Source organism: Parus major, chromosome 8 (genome assembly GCF_001522545.3).
Source record: "Parus major isolate Abel chromosome 8, Parus_major1.1, whole genome shotgun sequence".
Taxonomy (NCBI): Eukaryota; Metazoa; Chordata; class Aves; order Passeriformes; family Paridae; genus Parus; species Parus major.
This window is the reverse complement of record NC_031777.1, coordinates 6,293,100-6,318,073: the sequence shown is the minus strand read 5'-3', so window position 1 is coordinate 6,318,073 and position 24,974 is coordinate 6,293,100. Positions and strand designations below refer to the sequence as shown.

At 45.1% G+C, this 24,974-nt stretch overlaps 1 protein-coding gene across 1 annotated transcript; it reads left to right on the top strand.

Annotated features, from left to right (window-relative positions):
- The first annotated feature begins 656 nt into the window (after window positions 1-656).
- RNF2 (ring finger protein 2) lies at window positions 657-24,876 on the top strand. Its single transcript, XM_015636026.3, has 7 exons — window positions 657-1,105; window positions 16,073-16,161; window positions 16,761-16,921; window positions 18,149-18,364; window positions 19,119-19,391; window positions 20,265-20,436; window positions 20,864-24,876. Exons 2-7 carry the CDS (start codon window positions 16,075-16,077, stop codon window positions 20,963-20,965), a joined length of 1,011 nt encoding a protein of 336 aa, XP_015491512.1. The 5' UTR covers window positions 657-1,105; window positions 16,073-16,074; the 3' UTR covers window positions 20,966-24,876.
- Window positions 24,877-24,974: the final 98 nt, after the last annotated feature.

Here is a 24,974-nt window from a genome sequence, read left to right as displayed (position 1 = left end):
AAAGGTTAAAACTCGGAGACGGGAAGACAAACGTTTATTTCACGTTAGGCCCGCAGAGCGGGCTGAAGATGCTCGAGAACACCTAAATGCATCATCAACAGAAACACCACACGTCTTGCTGCAGCCACTGTCCCTTGTCTGAGGCGTGTGGGGATAGCGCTGGGCTCGGCTGCCTTGCCTGCCCGGGTTCAGTCGCTTCCCACAGCCTTCGGACTCCGGGCACGTCCCTCTCTGGAGCGGTGTCCAAGAGCCCCGGAGTTCAGGGAGCAGAGCCCAGCACAGGCCGTCCCGAGGCCACGCATTCATCCTACAGGGCAGTGCGGTGGCGGACCCGCTCCTGCCCGCAGAGCAGGGAATGAGACAGCAGTAACCCAATCCCAGCTCGCAGGCTCACCTGGCCAAGGACAGCGGGAGCTGCTCGGGCCGGCCCCGCTCCAGCCAGGGCACCGCCACCCGCCCGCCCTCCGGCCCCGAGCTCCCGGGCTGGCTGCGGGAACCACAGAGTCACCGGGGCTGGAAAACACCTCTTGGCATCATCGAGGCCAACCTATGCCGAACGCCACCCTGTCAACCAGGCCATAGCACAAGTGCCACAGGCACCTTTTCCTTAAACACCTCCTGGGACTCCACCGCCCCCCTGGGTAGCCCTTTCCAATGTCTAATCACCACTTCCGGGAAGGCATTCATCCTGATGGGCGACCTGAACCTCGCCTGGAGCAGCTCAGCCGCCCCCGGCCGGGGAGTGCGGTCAATGGAGAGGGACGGTGGTGCAGAGGGAGCCCCATAGGACGCGGTGCCGCATCCCACGAACCGGAATGGAAAAGGAAAAGGACACGGAGCACTAGCGGTGGAGGTGTGGACAGGGCGGGGAAAGCAGCGAGCGGCCCCGGCGGCCGCCGCGCCCCGACCCTGAAGGAGGCGGAGGAGGGCGCAGGGCGGCCCGGGCGCGGCGGTCCCGTCCGCGCTCCCCCTGCCCAGCCCCGGCCATGAATATGTAACTCCCCTCTATTTCCCGAGCTCCATTGCGGAGCCGCCGCTCGCCATATTGTGCTGCGGGGGCTGCAGCGGCACCACCGGCCACGGACCGAGGCGGCACCGGCGGGCGGTGAGCGCGAGGCCGGGCCGGGGTGGGCAGCGCCGCCACCGCTAGGACTCACTCTCCTTGCGGGGCTGGGGCGGGTGCGGAGCCTCGGGGGCCTGTGCGCGGTGTCCGAACGAGGCTGACCCATGGCGGGGAAGCGGTGGGGTGGCTGCCAGGCTATACCGGCGGGGCGGGGATTGGGGGTGTTCGGGAGGAGCCGTGGCCAGCGGCCCCATGGCAGCCTGGAGCCCACCGCCGCCCCCGTTGCCCCTAGCCCGGCCGTGGTATAGGGCTGCGGGGCACCGAGCTGCCCCCAGGACAGGCGTGCGGCTGCCGAGCCCGGAGCAGCCGGGGAATACATCTGTGCACACATACCTATATCTACGCAGCTATCTCCGTATATATGCATGTACGGTTGTATATGCAGGTGCATGTGTGCAGCTGCACGCCTGGAAGCTGCAGGCAGAGGTATCACACGGCTCCATCGCTGCCGCAGTACCGCAGTACCAGCCCGGCAAGCGCGGCACCGTCACTGCCATGCCCGGCAAGGAAGAGCTCACGGATACGGCCCCGAGCTGCTTTCGCTGGCTCTGCAGATCGCCCCTGTGCGCAACACGATCCTGCCTGTGATTTATAGCTCGGCCTTCCCGGTCTTTTGTCTGTCCCGGAGCCCGTGCCGAGCGGTGCTGGCTGGGCGTGATCCCAACTGGGGCTGGGAGCTACCCGGCTGCTCCCGGGAGAATGTCGCTTCCCACAGGGCAGCAGGTGCAGAAGGACGCTGTGTCGGTAGCTGAGGATGTGCCTCCTCCCTCCACATCGTTCCCACTGCTTCCCGTACGAATTTAGCACGTGTTTCTTGCCAAGTTTTACGTTCTGCAGTAGCTCTCCTGGATCACTTGCCTTCCTCGCACCATCCCTGTGGCACCGTGCATCTATGAAACAAGCACTGAGCAATATTCTTCTTGGGATTTTTGTAGGCTGTTTTTCAGACTCTCTTCTATGGAAAAATAATTCGATCAAGTGCCTAATTCCACAGAAATTCAGAGAACAGCTAGTGGAGGAAGATGTTTTCCAGTATGATAATTCATAATCCAGCCCTGTTTGGAAGTGGTTGTAGCTCTGTGTGATAACTCTGCATTGCACATGGGCTTTTAAGGATTAAAGGGAGTTGCTTGCATTTAAAAAAATGTGTCAGGTGTGCAGGTGAAATTATTATTGCTTGGGGAGAATTCTTTAATCGAGTGTCATTCATTCAGTGTCAAAGACACTGCAGGAGTTCCCTGCAGAGGTGCTCTGATTTGTGTTCATCTGTGTTTCCATTAAAAACTTGCGTAATGAGATAATTTGACTTTCTTATACATCATGTCAAGCTCAGAGCTGACATTTAGTTGTCAGCGAAGACAGAGGCACTGACTGTGACAGCAGCAGATATAGATGAGTAGTATATTTTGCATTAAAAAATATTAGAATGACTAACTTTATCAGTTGTGTGGAGACAGGAGGAATTTTCATGGGACAGCAGGAGCTGAAGTGTCAGGTACAAGTTTGTGGCTGGGTGTGACTCTGTTACAACACCTTTCAGCAATGACAGACAAATTGAAAGCATCTTTAAACTTCACTGCCCCCATGAATTGTCACTCAGAGTGTTTAATAAATGCACAGTCACAGTGTTTATTAATATTGTTGTCTGCATTGAGGTTTGTGATAATAGAGGGACACAGACTTTGTAGTGGAGGTATTTTTTCACTTCTTCAGTGGCTGCAATTGTTGACATTTGGCTTTAAAGCTCTGAAGCACCAGCCTTGCTGCAGCTGCCAAGAAAAGCACTTTCTGTCATGTCTTGGAGGTGAATAATACACAGGTGCCAGCAAATTAAATTGCATGGGTTTCCCTTGATCAGTGATGCTTTGTGTTTTAGGAGTGATGGGTGGTAATGGGCTGAGTATAAAGACTTGGTTGGGTATTTTTTGCAGTGCTCTGCTTGTCATTGAGTAGAAATACAGGATATGGGAAAGTCATCAGTCTTATATGTGAAATAGATGTTGGGCTAAGTGAATTTCTTCATCTTTCTTTTAACTCTTTACCTTGCTTACAAAAAGAATGTAATGAGGGGAGGGAAAGGAGCTTTAAAAATGAGACTTCAGTCTGCAACTGCTCAGTTGTATTTTTCTTAGAAGGAGCATTGGATCTCCTTTTACTGAAGCACCAGCTCTAGGAACATGCATAAAAGTAGCATTGGAGTAAAGGAATTACTTTGACTTTTTTTTCCCCTAAATACCTTTTACCTATTGTTTTCTGAATAGGTCAGCAGTTGAATAATGATGCAGACAGAGAGTAAAGAGATTGGTGAAGAGCTGCTGTTGAGCCTCAGCTTGCTTCTGCTTGGTTTTCTGTTGATACAAATAACTGGCTGCCAAAGCTGACCTTAAATTCTTAATTTTCGGAGGAATGAGCAGCATTAGATATTGTGGAGCTGTTTAGACTTGTTGTGGTGGAGAAATATTTTAGGACTTACCCCTGTCTGCTTTCCCCCCACTTCTGGATCCTGGAGCTCTCTTGCAGACAGCAGGGAGTTAGCAGTAGTGTTCTGCTAACTAATTAAAACCTAATCGTTCTTTACTCTTCATCTCTTGGGAATAATGTTGAACTGTTTTGTGTAATTATTGGGTTAAACTGTGTTAAGTGTTTCTCCTGTAGTACTGTTTACAAAATGGACAGTGTTACTTGTGAGGGACTCCTTGAAACACAAATTGTTTGCTATTGCCCAGTTTTAGGTGAGAGCTGCCTGCTTGCCAATTTTGTTTTTATGTATTTATTACAGCTATTATGTCAATCAGACATAAAATGACTTGAGTCTTTTTGTCTCCCGAGTGTTGTGGGGGAGTTTATTTTCTGTTTATTAATAACCAAGCCATGTTTTTGTTCTCATCAAGAGATTTTTAGCACTGTTGGTTGTGGCTTCACTGCCAAGTGGGAGAGAAATCCTTGTGGCACTCTAACATAGCTCTGGAAAAGCTGTACATTCAGGCATATTTTCTGGTCTGACATCTGAGAATTTCTTCCGCAATATCAGTTCAATAGAATGCTGCTGCTTATTGACATATCTGTTACTAAATGGGATGGTCAGTAGGTGTGCTGTGTGTTGAAGAGCAGGCTTGATATCAGCCTGGGGAGAGCAGTACACCCGAATTTCAATGTATTTGGCTTCAACTTTTATGATGTATCTTAAAATTTGCTTAGAAGTGTCTTTCAGCACAGTACCAAAGCAGCTGTCCAAGAAGGTGATGAGCAGGTTTTCACTTTTTTTGCTGGTGGGATGAAAAATAACAAACCATGCTGGTTTCCCAGTTAAGTGGAAGCAGATACGGGCTGGCTCCTCAGGCACTGAAGTTCAGGGTCTGGTGTGGTTATTTCAACATGCTTTTGGTTTTAGACTGTCTTGGAAGGAACCTGGAATCCTACACATTCCCCTGGCAGAACCAGTCACAGCATTTGTGAAGATGCAAAAGTTTTTGAATTGTAGTGCACAGATGTTCATAGAATTTGTGTTAAAATGTGCAGAAAATTTAAAGGCCACAACAGAGGTACTAAAATGACTAAATTTCACTTTCCTGATTGAAGTGCTCAAGTGTTGCTTTTCACAGCTGTTACTTCAAGGACACAGCAAGAGAGTGGTTAGCCTCAAAAAAATGTGCCAGCAGAGCAGGGCAAGGAAAAATTAAAAACTAAATCTCATTAAAAATATCCTAAGCCAACAAATTAATTGTTTGTACAATTTAGTTGCTGTGACCAATTCAAGTTCCTTTTCTGGAGTCTGAAGCTTTGCTTTTGTTTGCTCCCAAAAGTTTTCAGTGCTTTATCCCTCCTGTTCTAATCTGATACAGCACTGAAATTAATTTTAGAAAGGAACTCTTGTCTTTTCTTCTTCCCAGCTGGTTATTAATTCTGAAGTCCAAGGTAAATTTAAGAGATTAAGAACTTCATTTTTGAAACTCACCTGACTAGTCACACACATAGCATACAGTAGCATGCTTCATAATATGAGAAACTTGGCATAAAATCTAACAAGTGGCAGATAAGATCACAACTCTACTCACTCCCTCAGAGTTCTGCTTAATATTGTTGCTTCACAGGGCTAAATTATAGCTTGGTAATGACTGTTTTCCTTTTTATATGAATTCTTAGTGAAGGTCTTTGGCACATTTGAGGTCAAGTGTTTGCCTGATCTATTGGCCCATGTCAACAGTGAAAAGTTGCTGTTCCTTTAACAGTTTTGGGTTTTGTTTCTACTCCTGGCAGAAGGCATTAATGTTGTAATGTATTTTAATACTACTTTGGATGAGATGTAGGTGGTGATTTGAGCTTTAATGATTAAAATAATCTTACTGCCTGATGCATTAGTGGGCAGTGTTTACTTTTATGTGTGCGTGTCTGTGTGTGTGTACCAAAACCTGAAGTTTTCAAATTAATCCTTCAAGATTAAAAAAAAAATCTAAGCTTTATAATTTAGGAATAGCCTGGGTTTGATGTGTGATGAGTTTGAGCAGGTGAATTCTGGACTCCTTAGAGGCAACTGATGATACAGATAGTTCTCTGGAAATGTCATGGTATTTTTATGTATTCCAGTTTTTCTTGCTGAGGAGATGTTCGAGGGTAGGATAGAGAACTGGGAATGAGGTGCTGAAGGTGAGGACTGAAGGTTATTGACAGGAATTGAGTGATCTGGGACGTGGTGTGAAAAAGCAACTGATGCATTCAGAGTACAGACCTTGTTAGAATAAACTGGAATTTGAGCCTCAGCTCCACAGGACGGATGTACCTGGACTCAGGGTGCTTAACTGCTGCTATACTTTCCTGCTATAAAGAGAAGCACCAACCTAAAATTACATCTTTGTGTCATGTCCAGAAATACATGGCTGTTCCAAACACTGTCATAAAGCAGCCATAAAACAGATCAAACAGGAGTTTGATTAACAGTTTAATTTGGTACTTTATTTTTTCCCTGTTCCCCTTGACATCTAAACCAGGAGGATTATCTCCCTTTGGACACTGCTGTCAGTGTTGGATTCATGGAGCCCTTCCAGAGGTGTCCAGATGCATAGCAGATGGTTTGTGTGAGGTCACACTCCAGTGTCTTCCGGCCAGGAGGAGTATCCTGACAGCCAGATTAGAAATGCTGCCCAACTCCATGGATTGATCCATCTCAGGGCCAGGGAACTGTGAGTGGCTGTTATCTGGAAGATTCCATATCTCAAAGGCAGAACATTTTCTTGTGAGAATAAATACAGCCAAGAAGCTGTAAAAGACCATATGCTTCCAAGCCCATGCGTTTCAGAAATACCAGTATTATTTTTTCCCTCAGTCAGATATCATCTGTCCAGCAGCCTTCCAGACATTCCATAATCACAGCATTAGGTGTTGTTACTTGCTTTTCAAGGGAGGATTTTTTTTTAATGTTGAAGAGAAATTAAGTTAAGTTTAGTTTATCGGAAAATGGGAGTTTGGGACTAGTTATCAGGAAAATGCAAACCTCTGCTGTGGTGTGACTGAGAGGGACAGTCATGCTGGAAAAAGGTCTTTAGTGTTACCATGGTCTTTAGTGTTGGGGCTGTTAAACTGCACTGGTGCCTTGTATTTCTCTGCATTCCACGGTTTTATTGTCTGCTTTGGGACATTTTTGAGTCTGTGGTCTTGAATTAATGATACATCTTTCCCTCCTGGCTGGGAGTGCTCTAGGGCAGCACTGAGGTTGTGTCTCTTTGCTAACTGCTCTTTATAGAGTGACAAACCTTGGATTTCTCAGTATTTTAAATGTAGAACTTGGCACAGTCTTGAGTGTGGAGCATGTTTGTCACTCACGTATTTACAGATAGTCTTACTGCATTAGTAACTTCTCCATTGTGCCAGTCACCCAGTATCTGACATTCAGTGAGAGTTTACCTAAGGAAATGTAAAATTTGTCTCTTAATATTAATTTGCTGGTTTTTTATAGTTAATTTTTTTTCTCAGCTATAGTGGGGCCATATTGATATAATTGATTGAATTGATTGAAACAATTGAATGTTAGTCTCTTCATTTCCTTCTGTAAATAAAATAGTAAAATAGGATGGCAGGGAGCCAGGTGCAAACACTGGTAAATTTGGATTGTCATAGTGGTTCTCACATGTTTAATTTTCAGTGAGCATCACTTCAGTTGTAACTGGATTTGGAATGACACAAAGTCGTTCCTGGCGGTCAGGGTTGTAATCATGCAGGTGCTTTTAAACACTGCTTACCAAAGCCAGCTCAGGCATCCCTGACATGAATCTGATCCTTGTCTTACTTCCCGGCCATGCTGTTGCCCAGGAGTGGCTGGTGGGATGTTTCTTTCTCTCATAGAGCATGGGTCAACAAGATATTGATTCATAAGAGGCAAGGACCACATGGTTTTAAAACTGGCAGAGTAGGTTTAGATGGGCTATTGGGAAGGAATTGTTCCCTTTGAGGGTTGGTGAGGTCCTGGCACAGGGTGCCCAGAGAAGCTTTGGCTGCCCCTGGATGCCTGGAAGTGTCCAAACCCAGGTTGGATGGGGCTTGGAGCAACCTGAGATAATGGAAGGTGTCACTGCCTGTCCTAGTTTAGGGCAAATTAGGAAGGAAAACTCCAAATGGGGATTTCCCCAGGGAAATGCCCCTCCCCACCAACTGGTCCGGGAAAAGGAAAAAAAAAATTCCTTGGAGAGAAGTGGAAAAAGCTGTTTATTTAACAGAAATTGAGTAATATTAAATAATAAAACCTCTTGCTGTTCGATGGGATGGCAAATCTAGGAAGAAAAGTCCTTTTCATGTGGTGTAGCTCGGCTCACTCAGGTTCTTATCAGTCCCTCCGGCGCTGGAAAGTGCCGAGGCCCAGGCCCCGGTGGGCCACAGACCTGAGCTCCCGGGGTTTGGCTGGGTGTTCAGTCCAGAGCAGGTTTGCACAGATCCAAGAAAATTGGGAAAAAAACAAAGGTCCAGGGAACTCCTCTGCCTCAGCTAGCTAAAACTAACTAAAAGCCAGAGAGAAGCTCTGTCCCGCTGTCTGTCCGTGCTGCAGACACCACAGTCCAGCCGCGGGATGTGGGGGAGTGATGTTTTCCTTAACACACTGTGCGCTTCTTCTTCCCCCTCTCTTGCTCTCAAAGCCAGTCTTAAAGCTGCAGAACTTAATATATAACATAAACCAGACGATTGGGGATACCAGTATCATAAAGTCACCCCAGGACACTGCCCATGGCAGGGGGTACAACTGGATGAGCTTTAAGGTCCTTTCCAACCCAAATCATTCCATGATTCTTTGTTTCTTCTCCCTCATTTTTTATCTAATTCAGAGTTTCTGTCCCACACACACAGTCTGAGGGTGTGTTTGATTGTAAGCTGTACGGGTAGAAAGGACAATGTAAATACTTGTTAATTCTTACTGGATTTGGTTTCTGATGCATGTAATTGGTATCTGAAGTTTTAGCTTCATATTTTGTATTAATTTGCCATCTTTTAACATTAGCAGTCTTTTAATTGGAGGTGATTGTGCTTTGCACATGATAGACTTCTAGTTAATGTGCACAAAATATTTGCAATTCTGGCTCTGTGGAAGTGCTGCAGACTACTGCATTTGAACCATAGCAGGCATTTACAAAGGATCTCATATTCCCATCAGTATTAATTGATAAAGTGTTTGGTAATAATTTTGAAATTAGCCCACCAATGTTCTTTCAGGTGTTCTGTGAATAGCTGGAACTGTTCACTTTATAACACTGATGTTTAATCTCTACCTGATCCTCATGAATTTGCAGCTTGACAGCTATTCTGCACCATTTACAGCTCCATTCTAAGTGCTCTTTTTCTTTAGTATGTGGCTGTGTCATGAGTTTGTGGAGGAAACTCCAATTTTTAAGCAAATTTGCTGAATATTCTTTGTAACATACCAGGTGTCTGAGGGCCCAATTCCCTCGTTGCTGTTTCTCCACAGTTCAAATGGATTCTGTTTTGTATAAATCTGATGGTCACTGTTGTCCCCAAAAAGCCTTCTGATTTTTCTTCTGTGGGTAAGGAGAATACTTATAGGAAGATATTTGGTCACCTGGATTGTAGGTGTGTGGACAGGAGAAGGTCATGTTCACCTTTCTTGAGCTCTTTGTTGTGGCAGTGCTTTATTGGCTGGCTAGCGTTGCTGTTGGCTTCTCTTGTCTGTCACTGTCTACACAGAAAAACTAAGGATAAAGCTCTGATAGTGAGATAGCTCCATAGGATAGTGAGATTACCCTACAGGATAACTCCATAGGATAGTTTGGGTTGGAAGATACTTCCAGCAACCATCCAATACAACACCCTGGCAAAAAGCAGGGACAGTTGGTCAGATGGGTTACCACTACATCCAGTTGAGTGTTCCAGAGTGGGCATCCCACAGCCCCTCTCAAGTGACCTGTTATTGGTGACCCCTTGGCTGTGGCTTTTTGCTTTCAGGTAGGATTAGTTTCCCCTGTGGATTCTACTGCTTAGCACTTCTTAGTTTCTTCTGTCTGTTCATATGCCTTTTGTCATAAGAAATACTTTCTCATTTTGCATTTATTACATTAAGTAATTGTTGCTTTATATCTGGCTTGTGGTGGGAGCCCACAACACCTGGAGATTTTAAATGGGATTTTGGTGCCTGTAACAGTTGATCTGATGGATACCAAGTCATACCTTATCTCTTGGATTCCTGCAAGGCTGATAACTTGAACCATGCATGTAGAAGCTGCCCTACAGAGCCATCGTGCTTTAATTGCAATGCTGAACGTCAGTCCCTGAGGTTGAATTTGTTGTCAGCATAGATCAGGTGTGATTGTGTCAAGAGAAGATGATTCTGCTCATGGCTCATAGAATATTGAATTCAGTTTGCAAATAGACGTGAGAACCTTCTGGTAAGGGATGTATTGATGTTGAAGTTGATTGGGAAGCCAAGGGTTGATGGCTGAATGGGCTAAACCCAGTTCAGTAGGATCTTCCTTTCTTGACTTTAGCCCCTTCAGAGATCAGGGTATAACTGGAGTAAGTGCAATATAAACTCTGCAAGAGACAGTTTGAGGAGTGGCGTCATTAACAAGGAATGGAAGGCATAGCCAAGTGAGTGACATCCTTGTTCAGGACCACTGAGGAGGGATTTCCAGAGCAGGGAACAAACGGAGCTCCAGGCCAGAACCCAGTTTGGCTGTTTCCTGGGGGACTTTTGATCCAGAGAGGAACATAATTTCAGGGTGAATACTAAGCATACTAGATGATAGTCTAGTACCAGTTGTCCTAGATTACAATTGGATATAAAGCTATCTGAACTGCCAGGAAACTGCAGGGAGGGTTAATTCCTTCAAATAGTGTGTTTCTGATTGTGTGATTTTCAAATCAAGCTCCAAGCCAATAAGTAAAACCAGAAAAAACCTTGAATTTCAGAATGCTTTAATTGAATCATTTGAAATGAATGTTTGAATTGAGTACTCTTGAAAATGTGCAGTCTGTTCCCAATACTAGTCATAGTGTGAAAGAGAGTAAAATTTAAAGCTCTAAACCTGTTGTACTTCCTAGTTAACTGCACAATGAATATCTGTTTTTAAATGAAGTAATCCTTAGGAAGAAAAACCCCAAATGGTTGAAGTTGCTGTTGTATTTGGCACACTGAATAGCGGTCTAACTCTCCTACTGTTTGAAGTCTAAATATTTACCTTTTACATGTCGGGACAGAAATCAGTTATTTCTAAGATTTTAATACTCTCTAAAAATGTGTGTAATATTTTTTTTAAAGAGACTGATGCATTTTTTTTCCTCATAAATGTTTTTTTTCATGAAAGTATCACAGAAAGTTGAATGGGGGTGGTGTGGTTATGGTCACACCTGACTTGGGTTTGTGGGTTCTCTCTCCAGCTGCTTGGTGCCATTCCAGTCTTTCTGTGGTCTCAAGGTGCTGACACAACCATGCTGCAGATGCTCTTTAGCCTTTGCCTGGGCTAAACCAGGCTTTGCAAAGCATTTTGGAGCATGATCCAGGTTGTGGGGAATCCCTGATGGTATCCTCTGCTCCCTGTTTAAAGCAGGACCACCATCAAGGTTAGTGCTGGGCTAGAGCTCAGGAAATGTCACATATTCAGAACTGACACATTTTCAGCAATAGTACTAAGGAGCTGCTACTCATTGGTGGATCTGAGGGTGGAAACCTGTGAAAGGTAAGCTGGGATGGGCAAGAGCTGAGAATTGGTGGTGCTGAGCTCCTCCTTTGGCTGCCCACAGATCTGACTGGTCTGCTCTAGGTGCTGCGAGCTAGATTTTATTTTTACTGGACAGCTTCAGGAGTGGAATATCCAAATGCTACTTCAGTCATGACTACATTGGAGTAAATAATTGAGTATATTTCAGTGTAAGAGGTTCTAAAATGGGTGTGGTGTGTCAAGTATGGATCATTGTTTGCTGGAGTTTTTTGCACAAGCACATTTGGACGAAGGACATCCCAGCATAAATTCCCCAGTCAGTGAGCAGGCGGGAGATCCAAGGGCCTTTCAGACAGTGTATTCCTTACTGTTATGTTTTCCTGTAACTGCCTGTTTTCCAGTGTTTCAGGAACAAGACTACTTTCTTAAATTTTTAAATACCAACTGGTCTTCTTAAAAAAAAAATGAAAAATTGTTGAGGTGTAATATGTTGGTTTATCAATCAGCACTACTCAATCATACACTGTGTGTATCCTGTAATTAGGAGTTTGTGCTTAGGGATTTTGATGTGCCTGAAGACTGAGTCAGTCTGAAGGGTTGCAGGGGTCCATATAATATTCATTAAGCTGGTTTTCTTAATGGCTGACATTACATATTTTCTTAATGATTGACAAGAACGGCCCTCTGGCCACAGGATTAATCCCAGCTACTACTACTTGTTGGTGGCTCTGGGAGAGAGAGGTTTGATCTGCTGGAGGGCAGGGTTAGATGGGATATTAGGAAGAAATTTCTGCTATGCAGGTGGGGAGTCCGAGGCACGGGATGCCCAGAGAAGCTGTGGCTGCCCCATTGCTGGGAATCTCCAAGGCCATACTGGATGGGGCTTGGAGCAACCTGGGATAGTGGAAGGTGTCCCTGCCCACGGCAGGGGGTTGAAACTGGTTGATCATTAAAATCCATTCCATTCCAAATTGTTCTGTGATTCTATAAATGTGGTTGCACCCCAATAAGCCTGTTTTTCTGTGTCTGGTTGCATTCCTCTTACATCCAGAGGGAACAGACAAGTCATAATGGTAAAAAGACAATAAAAAGTCAAAGATTGTGGTGTGTTAGAAGTTTTTTCAAGACAGGCTTACAGGGACGTCTTACTTCATGTTGTTCCTGGTGCTCACATGTGTGACCTTAGAAGAAATCCCGCCTTTGTTATAAAGTGGAAAAGATGTGAAATGCTGAACAGGTGAAAATTGGGTATTGTTGAGGTGAAACCTGTGTCATACTGTGAGCTGGGAAAATTAGTGTGAGAAACCTGTCATGTAATACTTTCTTGCAAAGCAATGCCGAAAGTGATGCAGAGGAAGAGTGAACTATGCCAGTGATTTCAGGAATGTGAGATTTCACTGGAATAAATTTCCAGACTGAAGAACAAATGTGAGGTTCGACATTTTTTCTCTATCTTCTGTCCCTTTGCCAGTAGTAGTTAATAAGAAGTCTGTTGTACCTTCAGTCTAGAAACTTTATACTTAATATTTTTCCCTCAGAACACAGTCAAGAACAGGAATATAATCTTCCTTCAGCTCATGAAAATCTTCCTACTTCTGTAGCTCTAGAAGGAATCAGCTGGTGTGACCTGAGCCATGCATGATTTCCTGCTTTGAATCTAGTAGCAGTGGACTGTCCTAAAAGGAAACTGAAGAGTCAGCTAAATGTAGAGGTGTTTCCCACCTCAATTTCCCCAACAAATGGAGAAGGTCATTCATTGATGCAACGTCTGAAGAGATGGTTCACGGACTATGGTTTTGTGACTGCTGGTTGGTACTTGGCGACTGTTACATGGTTAATGCAATTCTGGGTCAAAATGCATCTCCTGACTGTGGAGATGGGTGTTTGATCCTGGTGCCAGCTCTGGATGTTGCTGCATTCAATTTCAGCAATGTGAAGAAACACAATCCAATCTGAGAACCACCAGTGCTAGAGGGAAGAGAAGTCAGACCTCATTCACATGCATTTTTCAGGAATGATATCGATATGGAAATTGTAGGGGATCAGGGCAAAAGCTAAACAGGCTTATTTATTGATCATCAGAAGAGTAGAAACTCCATGGAGCACAATTTGATTGTCTTTTTTTGTTGATCCAGCATGCTTGGAATTCACTATGTTTCTGCTGCTCCTCAGATTTCCCTTGCCAGAGGCAGAGGAGATGTTTGCTAGTGACAGAATGGGCTGTGTGGATCTCTGCAGCTTTTTCCTCTTAAATTTTGAAAGTACTATCCCTGTAGCCCTTAGGGTGAGAGTGAAGCACTTGGTGTCTCAGATGAGAAGGATTTCAAGTAAAGCTTGGCAGTTATTTATCACAATAGCTGTACAGTGTCCTGTGCAGAGTAGCCTTGGGCTTGTAGGCTTGGCTGCAGGATAAATTCCACGCTCACTGAGGCTGGAAAAGACCTCTAAGATCATCAAGTCCAAGCTGTGCCAAATCCCTACCATGTCACCACCACCAGAGCACTGAGCCTGGCCTTACTTTGACATCTCCAGGATGGGGACTCCAGACCTTCCTGGGCAGCCCCTTCCAATGCCTGACCACCCTTTCCAGGAAGACACGTTGGTGTTAACGTGGTTGTTGTGCAGATGGATGGGTTTGGTGATGGCCTGGCCCCCAGAGCTGCTGTTCTGTGTTAGCAGGTGCCAGTGCATGAGTTCAGGTGAAGAGTTACCTCTACACGCAGGAGCTGCCAGGACTAGCTCTTCTCTCAGGTGTGGAGAGTAGGCTCATGTCTGGGACAGACTGGATCCTCTGGGACTCTGCTCTCTTGGTCCATGTGCTCCAGCAGGTTTTGGCAAGGGTTGTGATTAGCAACTTCATGAATTTCTTTCAGCAGCTGAAATGATGGTTAACTGAATGTGTCAGCTTTAAAAGCACACAAGAGTGGTATCCAGTGCAGACACAGAATGGTGTTTAGCCTCTGTCAGAACAACACATAAAAAAAAATTCTTATCCTGAGGCACTTAGCTTCCTGTACACCTGGAATTGCCTTAAATATTAGTGGAAATTAGAACACAGAGAAACATTCTTTCCTTTGCTGAGATGTGTCACTTAATGTCATCATTAAATTCATCCCACTGAATAACTGAAATAAAACACTCAAGAATCCTGACAAGACAGACCAGTGCTTCAGTCTGCAGCTGGGTATGTGGTGGCTTCTCACCTTTACTGGGTGGTGAGGTCTTAACTGGACATGGGAGTTTTCTGATCCCCACAGGGGAACATGTCTCTTGTGACAAGTAAACTGTGGTTTTAGGGCACAATATTTACACAGTAAAATTGGAGTTGGAGATGGAGGGGGAACGGCTTCAGACTTTCAGAGAGTATTTTTGCATTGGGTATTGGGAAGAAATTGTTCTTTGTGGGGATGGTGAGGCCCTGGCACAGGGTGTCCGGAGAAGCTCTGGCTGCCCCTGTCAGTGTCTAAAGCCAGGCTGGATGGGGCTTGGAGCAAGCTGGGCTTGTGGAGGGTGTCCCTGCCTGTGGCAGGGGATTGGAACTGAATGATCTTAAAGCTCCCTTTAAACCCAAACTATTCAAGGATTCTGTGATTCTACTTAATAGACATTTTTAGGCTATTTTATGTCAGGCTTTTTTTCCCCTCCTTCATCAAAAAGAAGAAAAATACCAAGTGAGGAAACTCTGATTTCTGTGCCTGGATAAAAGTAGATCTAATACTCTGCACAGCTTATCTTGCTTTTCCCTTCACAATTAATTAAAGCTTATATAGTAACCTTGTTCTCCAGAGAGTTTGGGCCTTTTCATAAAGAACTTAATGAGTTGGAAAATGGATTATAATGTATGTGATAGATGCCAATAGAAAATGCATTTGTCTGCTGAATTAAGGGTCCGGAAACCCAGATCTAAAAAAGGATTAAGAGAAGGCACTTCTACTTCTTCCACCTAGAAAAAGGGTCCGAAACTGCAGTCTTGCCACTTACATAGTTAAAATTATTTTTTTAATAATAGAAGTTTTAATAATAAAAGTTTTTTTAAATAATAAATTTTCCTGCTCAAGGCAGGCATTTTTTGAGTCACGGGAAGCAATGCCTCCTCTCCCCCAGCATAAAAGTGTTTTCTGTTCAGAAACATCATTTTCTTCTGTCACTTTGACCAGACTTTTTCACATCTGCAATGATTCCTGTGTGGTAATTCTGCCTCATCTCATACAATAATACTAAAATTTTAATGGAACAGCGGTGCAATTTCTCTGGGTTTTAAAAATTATTATTAAAATTATGCAGTGACTGGGTTTCTTATGATCTTTCAGTATCCTTCAAACTTCTGATATGAAAGCCCATGGGATGTGTTTTGAGGGAGAAGGAAAAGCCCTTGTGGTGTGTTCAAGTGAGCATGTATGATGGGTGTGCTGTGTCCTGTCCCATTTTGCCCTTCCCCTTGGTTTAGGAAGCAGACCCTGCTTGATCCATGTGCATGTTTGGAAGTGGATGTTTTAGGAATATTTTCCATATCAGGTGGTATTTGTGGCCCATGTTCTCTCGCTTTCAGTTCATTGTCACTTCTGTTTAACAACTGAATTGATTTTTGCCAAGTGTTCATGGCTGAGCAGCTCCCCAAGTTCTCCTGGAGTGGTACAAGCAGGGGATTACTAATGTGTGATACAGCCTGGTACATGGAGGGGACAGGTGTTTCCTGGAGCCTCTGCTTGGCTGGACACACACTGCTGCAGCTTGGGAGAAGAGAGGATCCTGAGCCAGACACACCTGAGTGCTCAGCCCATGTCCTTTCTTTCCTCAGCCATGTCTCAGGCCGTGCAGACCAACGGGACACAGCCTCTGAGCAAGACCTGGGAGCTCAGTCTGTATGAGCTGCAGAGAACACCCCAGGTAATCGCAAAACCTTGGGACTGCTGGGCTTGGGAGGGACCTCTGGAGGTTACCCAGTCCAGCCCCTTGCCCAGTCAGGGTTGTCCAGAGCAGGTGACACAGGGGCACAATCCAGGTGGGTTTGGGATGTCTCCGGAGGGGAGACTCCACACCCTCCCCAGGCAGCTGTTTCAGGGCTCTGGACCCTCCAAGGGAAGAAGTTCTTCCTCGTGTTGAGGTGGAAGCTGTGTTTAGTTTATGGCCATTGCTCCTCATCTTGTCACTAGCACCACTGAATGGAGTCTGGCACTGTTCTCTGACACCCCTTGGAGATACTTAATGACATTCCCTTCTCAGTCTTCTCCAGACTGACAGGCCAAACTCCCACAGTCTCTCCTCATCAGAGAGATGCTCCAGACCCCTCATCGGCTTCATGGCCTCCACTGGACCCTCTCCAGCAGCTCCTTTTTTTTTTTATTGTGTCCTGCAGCATTGGTGTTTCGTGTGCTTGATGTGTTTTGTGTCGTGTCTCTTTGCTGTGTTTCTTTGGGTAAAACATGCTGTCTCCATGAGGAAGGGACACAATCCCAGAAAAGAACCTTTCTCTTCTTTGCTGCTAGGAAGCCATCACAGATGGCCTGGAGATCGTGGTGTCCCCCCGGAGCCTGCACAGTGAGCTCATGTGTCCCATCTGCCTGGACATGCTCAAGAACACCATGACCACGAAGGAGTGTCTGCATCGCTTCTGTGCTGACTGCATCATCACTGCCCTCAGGAGCGGGTCTGTGAGCACTGCCAGGGGACACTGCCAGGGGACAGGGAGGGAACATGGCCAGGGCATGGAGGGGGTGGACACTGCCAGGGGATGGGGGGGGACACAACACTACCAAGACATGGGGAGGGGACACTGCCAGGGAGGGGTCACTGCCAGGGCGCGGGAAGGGAACACTGCCAAGACATGGGGAGAGAACACTGCCAAAGATGGGACACTGCCAGGGAAGAGGGATGGGATGCTGCCAGAGGACATGAAGGGGATGCTGCCAGGGGCAGGGATGAACACTAGAGGAAAGAGGGCTTGGACAGTCCACTGCACTTGAGGTGGAAGTGTCTTCGGCAGGGGGGCAAGGGGGTGGTTGATGTAGGACAGTTACTGTGCGCTGGGAGTTTCTGAATGTGCAGTACACCTTTCAAATCCTGTTTTTCCATGTTCAGCCATCTCTGGAAGACAGATCAAATTGCTTCATCATGAAAAATCATTTCATATTTCTGTTTCTTGTATGGAGTTGAAGTCCTCTTTTGTGTTCTTCTTAGATCCAGTAACAGTAAAACAAAAACACACGTTACTAACAAAATTTGGTTTAATTTCCATTATTCTTCCTTTTTCTAATAATACATTTTGAATTATGTGGCCTTCAGACATTTCAGATTATGTGTCCTGTGGGTGTTAGAAATCATGGAATCATAGAATCCCAGAATAGTTTGTTGTGGAAGGAACCTTAAAGCCTATCCAGTCCCACCCATACCATGGGCAGGGACACCTTCCACCATCCCAGATTGCTCCAAGCCCTGTCCAGCCTGGCCTTGGACACTTCCAGGGATCCAGGGTAGCCACAGCTTCTCTGGGCATCCTGTACCAGGACCCCCCAACCCTGACAGGGAAAAATTTCCTCCTAAGACTATGCCTTAGTATAATTTCCATTAGACATCCATTTTTTCTAGGTAAAAATCCAGCCAGAAAATGGAAAGAAGAGGGGAATGTGGGACTTTTGATCTCTTCAGTCTAAATAGTTTGCTCGAACATACTTTAAAATAAAAGAGCAGCAGGGATCTTTGGGAACTTTAAGCGTCTCCAACTACCTGAACTGTCAAGAGACAGAAGCCCCTTTCCAGATTTACTATAAATACTGGGTCTTAGGGAGTACTTTGAGCAAGAATGGAAGCAACAGGGCAGAGTTGTATTACAGCTGGAGAGTTAAGTGTCGTTTGCTTCCTTCTTGTCCATGTCCAGCAACAAAGAATGTCCCACGTGTCGCAAAAAGCTCGTTTCAAAAAGATCCCTGCGGCCAGACCCCAATTTTGATGCTCTCATCAGTAAGATTTACCCGAGCCGGGATGAGTATGAAGCTCATCAGGAGAGGGTGCTGGCCAGGATCAGCAAGCACAACAACCAGCAAGCCTTGAGTCACAGTATCGAGGAGGGATTAAAGATTCAGGCTATGAACAGGTACGTAATCACCTTGATTGCCTCTAGCCTAAAAATACAATGCCTGTTCTCATGCCTTGTGTAGCTTGAGAATCTTCTCCTCTCCTGTGATACCTGGCAAAACAACCTCTAACCTTTAGCAAAAGAATTTTTAACCTTTTGTCTACTATCAGAAATCTCTGTATCACTCCCTGCAACATCTGTGGCAGCCTGATAGAAACTTCAGCTTAGTTTTACCAAACTATGGCTGTCATGTCTTAGATAAGAAACCATACCATGAATCCTATACCAAAGTGCTACCCTTACATGCCAATAAATGCACAGAATACCAGGACTTAGGGCTTAGTTGTGACTTAGTTGTGGGATGGAATCTGTGTTTGCACCATGGTGGAATTCCAGATGTGCATTTAAATCTAAAAGGGACAGCTAGGAGAGAGGTCCCAAACTTTGCATGATAAAACATGGTGTGATTTAATAATTCTAATCACATGTGGGTCCATGTTTGGATTAAAACAGTGGTCTGCAATTGCCTGAAAAACAGCTGTGTGAACTTAAAATAGTCTTAAAATACAACTAAAAGGTGTTTGAGGGACATGAAAAAATGAATAGTTCTGTCTATGAGTATCTTTTTATACAAAATAATTATTATTACTAATTTTTTAAACTTTAAATCTCCCTGAAATGTTCAGTGCTTCTGTGTGCACATGCCTACCTGGGGAGGAGGTGTTGAGGGTTCTGGATGGGTCAGGGTGTATCTCTGCCTGTTTTTGGCTAGGTTGCAGCGGGGCAAGAAGCAGCAGATTGAGAATGGCAGCGGGGCCGAGGACAATGGTGACAGCTCCCATTGCAGCAACGCCTCCACACACAGCAACCAGGAAGCAGGGCCTAGCAACAAGAGGACCAAAACCTCAGATGACTCTGGGCTGGAGCTGGACAACAACACCACCACTGTGGCCATAGATCCCGTGATGGACGGGGCCAGTGAGATCGAGCTGGTGTTCAGGCCTCACCCCACCCTCATGGAGAATGATGACAGTGCGCAGACGAGGTCAGTGCCCCCATGCCATCTCCAGGTATTCTGCTGCTATTTCCCGGTGCTTTGGTTTTCCATCATTTCTTGGGGCTTCTAAATATCCATTTACTTCAGTCATACCACATCTTGTTTAACTGTATCACAGGATGGTTTGAGGTGGGAGTGACCTTAAAGCCTATCTAGTGCCACCCCCTGCCATGGGCAGGGACACCCTTCCACTATCCCAGGTTGCTCCAAGCCCCATTCAGCCTGGCCTTGGACACTTCCAGGGGTCCAGGGACAGCCACAGCTTCTCTGGGCAACCTGTGCCAAGGCCAGGTGCAAATAAGCACTCTTTCCTTCATTCTGTTCCAAGTCAGGTAGATGGCACTGCTTGCTATCATAAAAAATACAGTCATAAGCTGTTTTACGCCTTTGATCACAAATAAAGGTGTTTTTAAGTTTTTCTAACATTCTAGTTCACTAGTGGGATGATGGTGTTATAACAGCCCCTTTCTACTTACTCTGAGATTCTTTGGGAATAAACAAACCTTGTATAAGTGTCAGCAGTTTTTAGAGAAGCTTTGTGTCAGCATGATTTTCAGGCTGGCAGCTTTTCCTGATTTTTTTTTGTTCATAATCCAGTCCAAGCACAAATTGCAAGTTTTGTCTCACAGCAGAGAGTCAGAGAAAGAGAGTAGTTTTATGGTGTCTCCTCGGGTCTTTTCTTGGCTTTCTCTACTGATGAGACATCTCTCTGTGATGGGTGTAAATCTATGCAAAGTTTCAGCTGGGAACTGTCTCTAAAGGCTTTTCACAGCTAATGTTTAGTGCTTGGGGCGTTGCAGATGGGTTTTCCCACAACTGCTGTTCAGTCATTATTGGTGATCTGTGTGGCTGTTGTCACAGGTACATCAAGACCTCAGGCAATGCCACGGTTGATCACCTGTCCAAGTACCTGGCAGTGAGACTGGCCCTGGAGGAGCTTCGGAGCAAAGGTGAATCCAACCAGATGAACCTGGACACGGCCAGTGAGAAGCAGTACACCATCTACATCGCCACTGCCACCGGCCAGTTCACCGTAAGCACTGCACTGCCCCAGTCAGCTGGCTAACCACAGCCCTGGGTGCACATCTGCTCTAAACACACTCAGCTGGGCACTTCCTGAGCTGGCTCAGGGTAAAATTCATGGCACCAGCTTATTTAGCAGCAGATCAGCTGCTTTTTGGCAAAAGCTTGGTTGTAGAAAAAGAGGCATAGAAATTATCTGGGGAAAATGCAGTGATAGCAGAAAACATGATCTGGCTTATGCCATTCTTTTCCAATTAAAATTGAAGAGGGAAAAATACTACTTCACTTGAGAATATTTGTGGTTTTTAGCTTGTAACTTGTGCCACATTTTTGGTTACTTCTTCAAGTCAACACACTTAAATATTGATTTAAGTAGCCTGTTTTACAGCACAACATCAGATGACCTAATTTGTTCCCATTTTGCTGTTCTCTTCTAGGTGCTAAATGGGTCCTTTTCCCTGGAACTGGTCAGTGAGAAATACTGGAAAGTGAACAAACCCATGGAACTGTACTATGCCCCTACCAAGGAGCACAAATAAGTGCTGGGTAACTGGGATGGAACTAACTCTTTTTATAGCTATGACTTCTTTAATATTAAAATAAGGCATCACCAGTATCTTCATGGACAACACATGTGGTGCCTTCAGGCACTCTCAGTATACTCAGTAATGACTAGACAGTATTCTGAGCTGTATTTAATTTAGTCTTTGGGTTGGGTTATTTGGTTTTTACCTAGGAGACTAAATGACCTTCTCCAGTGCATTCCAGTGTTTGAGATGCTTTTTTGTTCCTAATGCATGATATCTGATCCAGTGTTCCGGTTTGGAATGGCTTTGTTTTGTCCAGGTAAATCTGGATTTCTGCTCCATCAGACATCAGTTATAGTAGCCTCTGTGAAGTGTAGAGAGTTGGATGGCCAAGGAAGACTGTTCAATAGCAGCATATGCCAAGGAATATGTTAAATGTTGGAATTTGGTGACTTATCCATCTGAAGAACTGATTGGTAGAGAACGGATTTGGGATAGTCTTGCAGCTAGAGGTAATATGATTCCCTAGGAAAAGTTCATTAAGACATTTTCTTATGAACAAATGTGAATTTTGCATCTTGTGGGAGGTATTGCTGCCCATGGTAGGGGCTTGGACCAAGATGGTGCTTAAGGTTCCTTCGAAGTCCAGCCATCCTGGGATTCCAAGAAGAGCTGCAGTGAGAAAACTGACACTTTAAAACTTTGCTATTTACAGGGCTTAATTTAATATTTCAGTGCAAGGTGGTTAATCAGTTTGGTTTGGTTTTGTTTGTAATGGCTATTTTAGTCAAAAAACACCCAAACACCCCAAACCCATAACTCTTCCCCATGCAGGACATGCTAGTCTTGATTCCTGCCTGGCCCCTCCTGCAATGTTGCCCTGTCCTCACAGCTGAACTGAAGGAAATCTGGATGTTTCATAGCCCTGTTGTGTTCCCTAGAATAGGATCTCTGTTGTGAATGTGCTGTAAAGAACTGTCCAGAAAACTTTTTTGTTAAAGCAAATCCCCCAAATTTCTAGCACACAGCCATCAAAATGCTTTGCTCGGGGATTTGTACCACCCCAGCAGGGACCTTTTCCCGGCATCAGTGTGAGTAGGGAAGACTTTGTAAGCTGCTCCAAGATTCTACTTTTGTTACTTTGCCATAGCTTTAACAAACATGGCTTAGCACTTTGGAAGACAACTTCAGTACTTGACAAAGTTTACCATTTAGTGTCTTACCTTTAGGCTCAAGTTTCCCAACATGGGCAGTGGGCCATGCTGTAAGGCATGCTGCTGGTCATTTATGTGTACAGCCCCTGTACCCTGACTTTGGACCTTGCTGTGGCTCTGAGAGGCCAGCTTGACCTCTCCCATGTCCTCTCTGAAGGGGAGCTGTCACCACAAGGTTCCCTTTGCTCGAAGACTTGCTGATGAACCCTCCCCTGTTTGCCCCTGAGGCTTGAAGCAAAAGGTTGGTGGTAGGTGGGAAGCACCAAGCTTTACTCCACACAGTGTGGTTTACACTCCTCCTGTGTCCTGCCTGGACTCCCACTGACTTTGGCATGTGATACAAAAGTATTCTGCTGCTCGGGATTTTCCTGGGAAGGATTTGCCTTTCCCTGGCTCTGGGCTTTCCTAGCACTTGTAAATAGTGTCCCTTTTGCCTGCTGTTCAGATCAGCTTTATCCTGCTGTGAAAGCTGCACAGGCTTCTCTGAGTAACTTAATTATTTCCTCTGACTGGAGAGCCTTGGGCTTTTGTGACATGAAATGAAAGTGTTCAGGCCCAGAGCACAGAGGGGCGGCTGTTAGGGACCTGTTTTTGCTGACTTCGTGAAGCCTTGCTGTATAGACTGTAGTGCATGTCCACAGAATATAATGGGGGGTGGGGGAGTGGCTGTGCTAAATGCTTTGAAGTTACTGGGGAAACTTCTAGATTAGTGCCAGCATGCCTCCTGGGGGGAGCTGAGGGGAGGGACAGTCCCTTAAGCAAGAGAGGTGTTGTGAAGCTGAGCAGTCTGTCTAGCTGTCACTTTGTCTCCAGTTCTTTTGAAAAGCATGGGAGAATGTGAAGCTTTTTATATTCATGTTGTAGTGAATTCCCTGAATATTTATGTTCTTTAAATATTATATATATAATGTAGTTATTTGATTAAACCATTGATTGCACTGTGACTCTTTAGTGCTATAAACTATTTTATTTTCAAAATGCCATTACTATTCCCCCTTTTAAAGGCTATGTTCTTTTTTAAGTACATAATGTGTGTAACATACGGGTAAGCCTAATATCCAACTAAAGTCCCACTGAAATGCTCAAATTGACAATAAAAGCAAAAAATGTTATCAACAACCTTTTGGGAGTTGCAGTGCTGCTTCCTCTTGTGGTTGATAAAGGACCCCCTTAGGGCAGTGTTTGTGTTCGTCCTGCAGTGCCTGGGGCTGTGCAGGTGCAGCTCAGCTCCACCAGTGGTAGCTGTTACAGTCCCTGAAAGCAGCTCAGCTCCTGAGCCTTGAGAAATAGGGGCACACAGAAGGTATCAGCTCTTCCACTGACCTGTCATAGGTGCTGCTGTTCCAACCAGATCCTGCAGCTTGAGGAAGGGGATGAAGGATTTTCATAGCACTTGTGTTAAACCCAGCAATTTTCAGTGCATTTAACTCTTAGGCAGCTTAAGTCAATAGCAGCAGAGAGCAACTGTAATGAACCCCTTCAGCTGAGGTGCATTATTTAGAGATCATGTTTTGTTTCCTTGTTTTCTCTCTACATTTACCACAACTGTTAACCAGAGGATGCAGCTTGAGTTAAGAGGCAATGCTTGTGTATGCCTGGAGTAGGGTTTCTTGAGATGTACTGAACATGAGCACTCTCTGAGGAGATCCTGCTGCTCTCTGGGCCACCACTGCTTACCCACATTGTCTCTGAACTGCTTAAACTCCCAGAAAACTTCCTTTAATCACAGCTAAACAGGAAACACCCCATGGATAGGAGGATATGCCCCTCAGGTACAGAGCAGTAGTACAGAGCAGTAGAGGTTGCACTGTACTGCCCACACTGGTAACTGGATTAAACCTACAGCATAATTTTTGTATTCCTTCTGGCATTTACTCTCCATCCTGCTGTTCAGCTGATGGCCTTGCATCGATTTCCCTCAGTCTTTCAGCAGTTGATCAGTTGTGATTTTCTATTCAGGATGAGCCACTGGCAGAAACACCTTGGTCCAGCAAAGATTTGTTTAAGGTCTGCCATTGATGCCTGGCACAGTACTGGGTACTAGCTGCTCCAAAAAGTGACAGGGAATGAGCTGTGACCTTGCCATCACCTCCTGCATTATCCTCACCTACTTCCCACTCTGTCTCCTACTGTAACAGCCAACCTGGCCATGTAGATCAGTGCAAGGAGGAACAAGATCTCCCAAGCTCCAGACATAAACCAACACTAATGCTCTTTCAGCCGATTATGGCAGGACTGACCCTGCCTGGTCAACAGCAGAGACAACTGCTGAACAGGAAGAGAACTCCCCTTCAGCTGGTCCCTGACAACAGGCAAAACCTCACCCCAGATCACGGTCCGGCAGAGGAAAAGAACCCAGATTGTACAGACAACTCTGAATTTAACTTTTTTTGCCCCTCCAGACACCTGTGAATTGGGTTGGAAAAGGTATTCCCCACAAGAGTCTTCAGTTATACTTTTTTTTTAACTGCCTTTACTGTAATCAGAACAATCCCTTGCCTCAGGTAATTGACTTTAGGACTGCTTTTATTGTACTAACACTGAAGTGTGTTACCTGCAAGCAACACTCCACTTAAAAACCCAAAAATGCCACCAGGGACCATCAAATTCTCTCCTTCCTTTTAGCTTTCCAATGTACTCCCAGGTCATGTTTGGTAAAGAACTGTAAGCACTACATTTTTGAAATAAACTTTGTTGCTGTATCATTGATCCAAGAACTCTTCAGTGCATTCTTCCTTTTTGAAATTAGAGAGTAACTGTCCACGAAAGCAGTCTGGAATTGAAGAGGGTGGAAGATGCAGCAACTT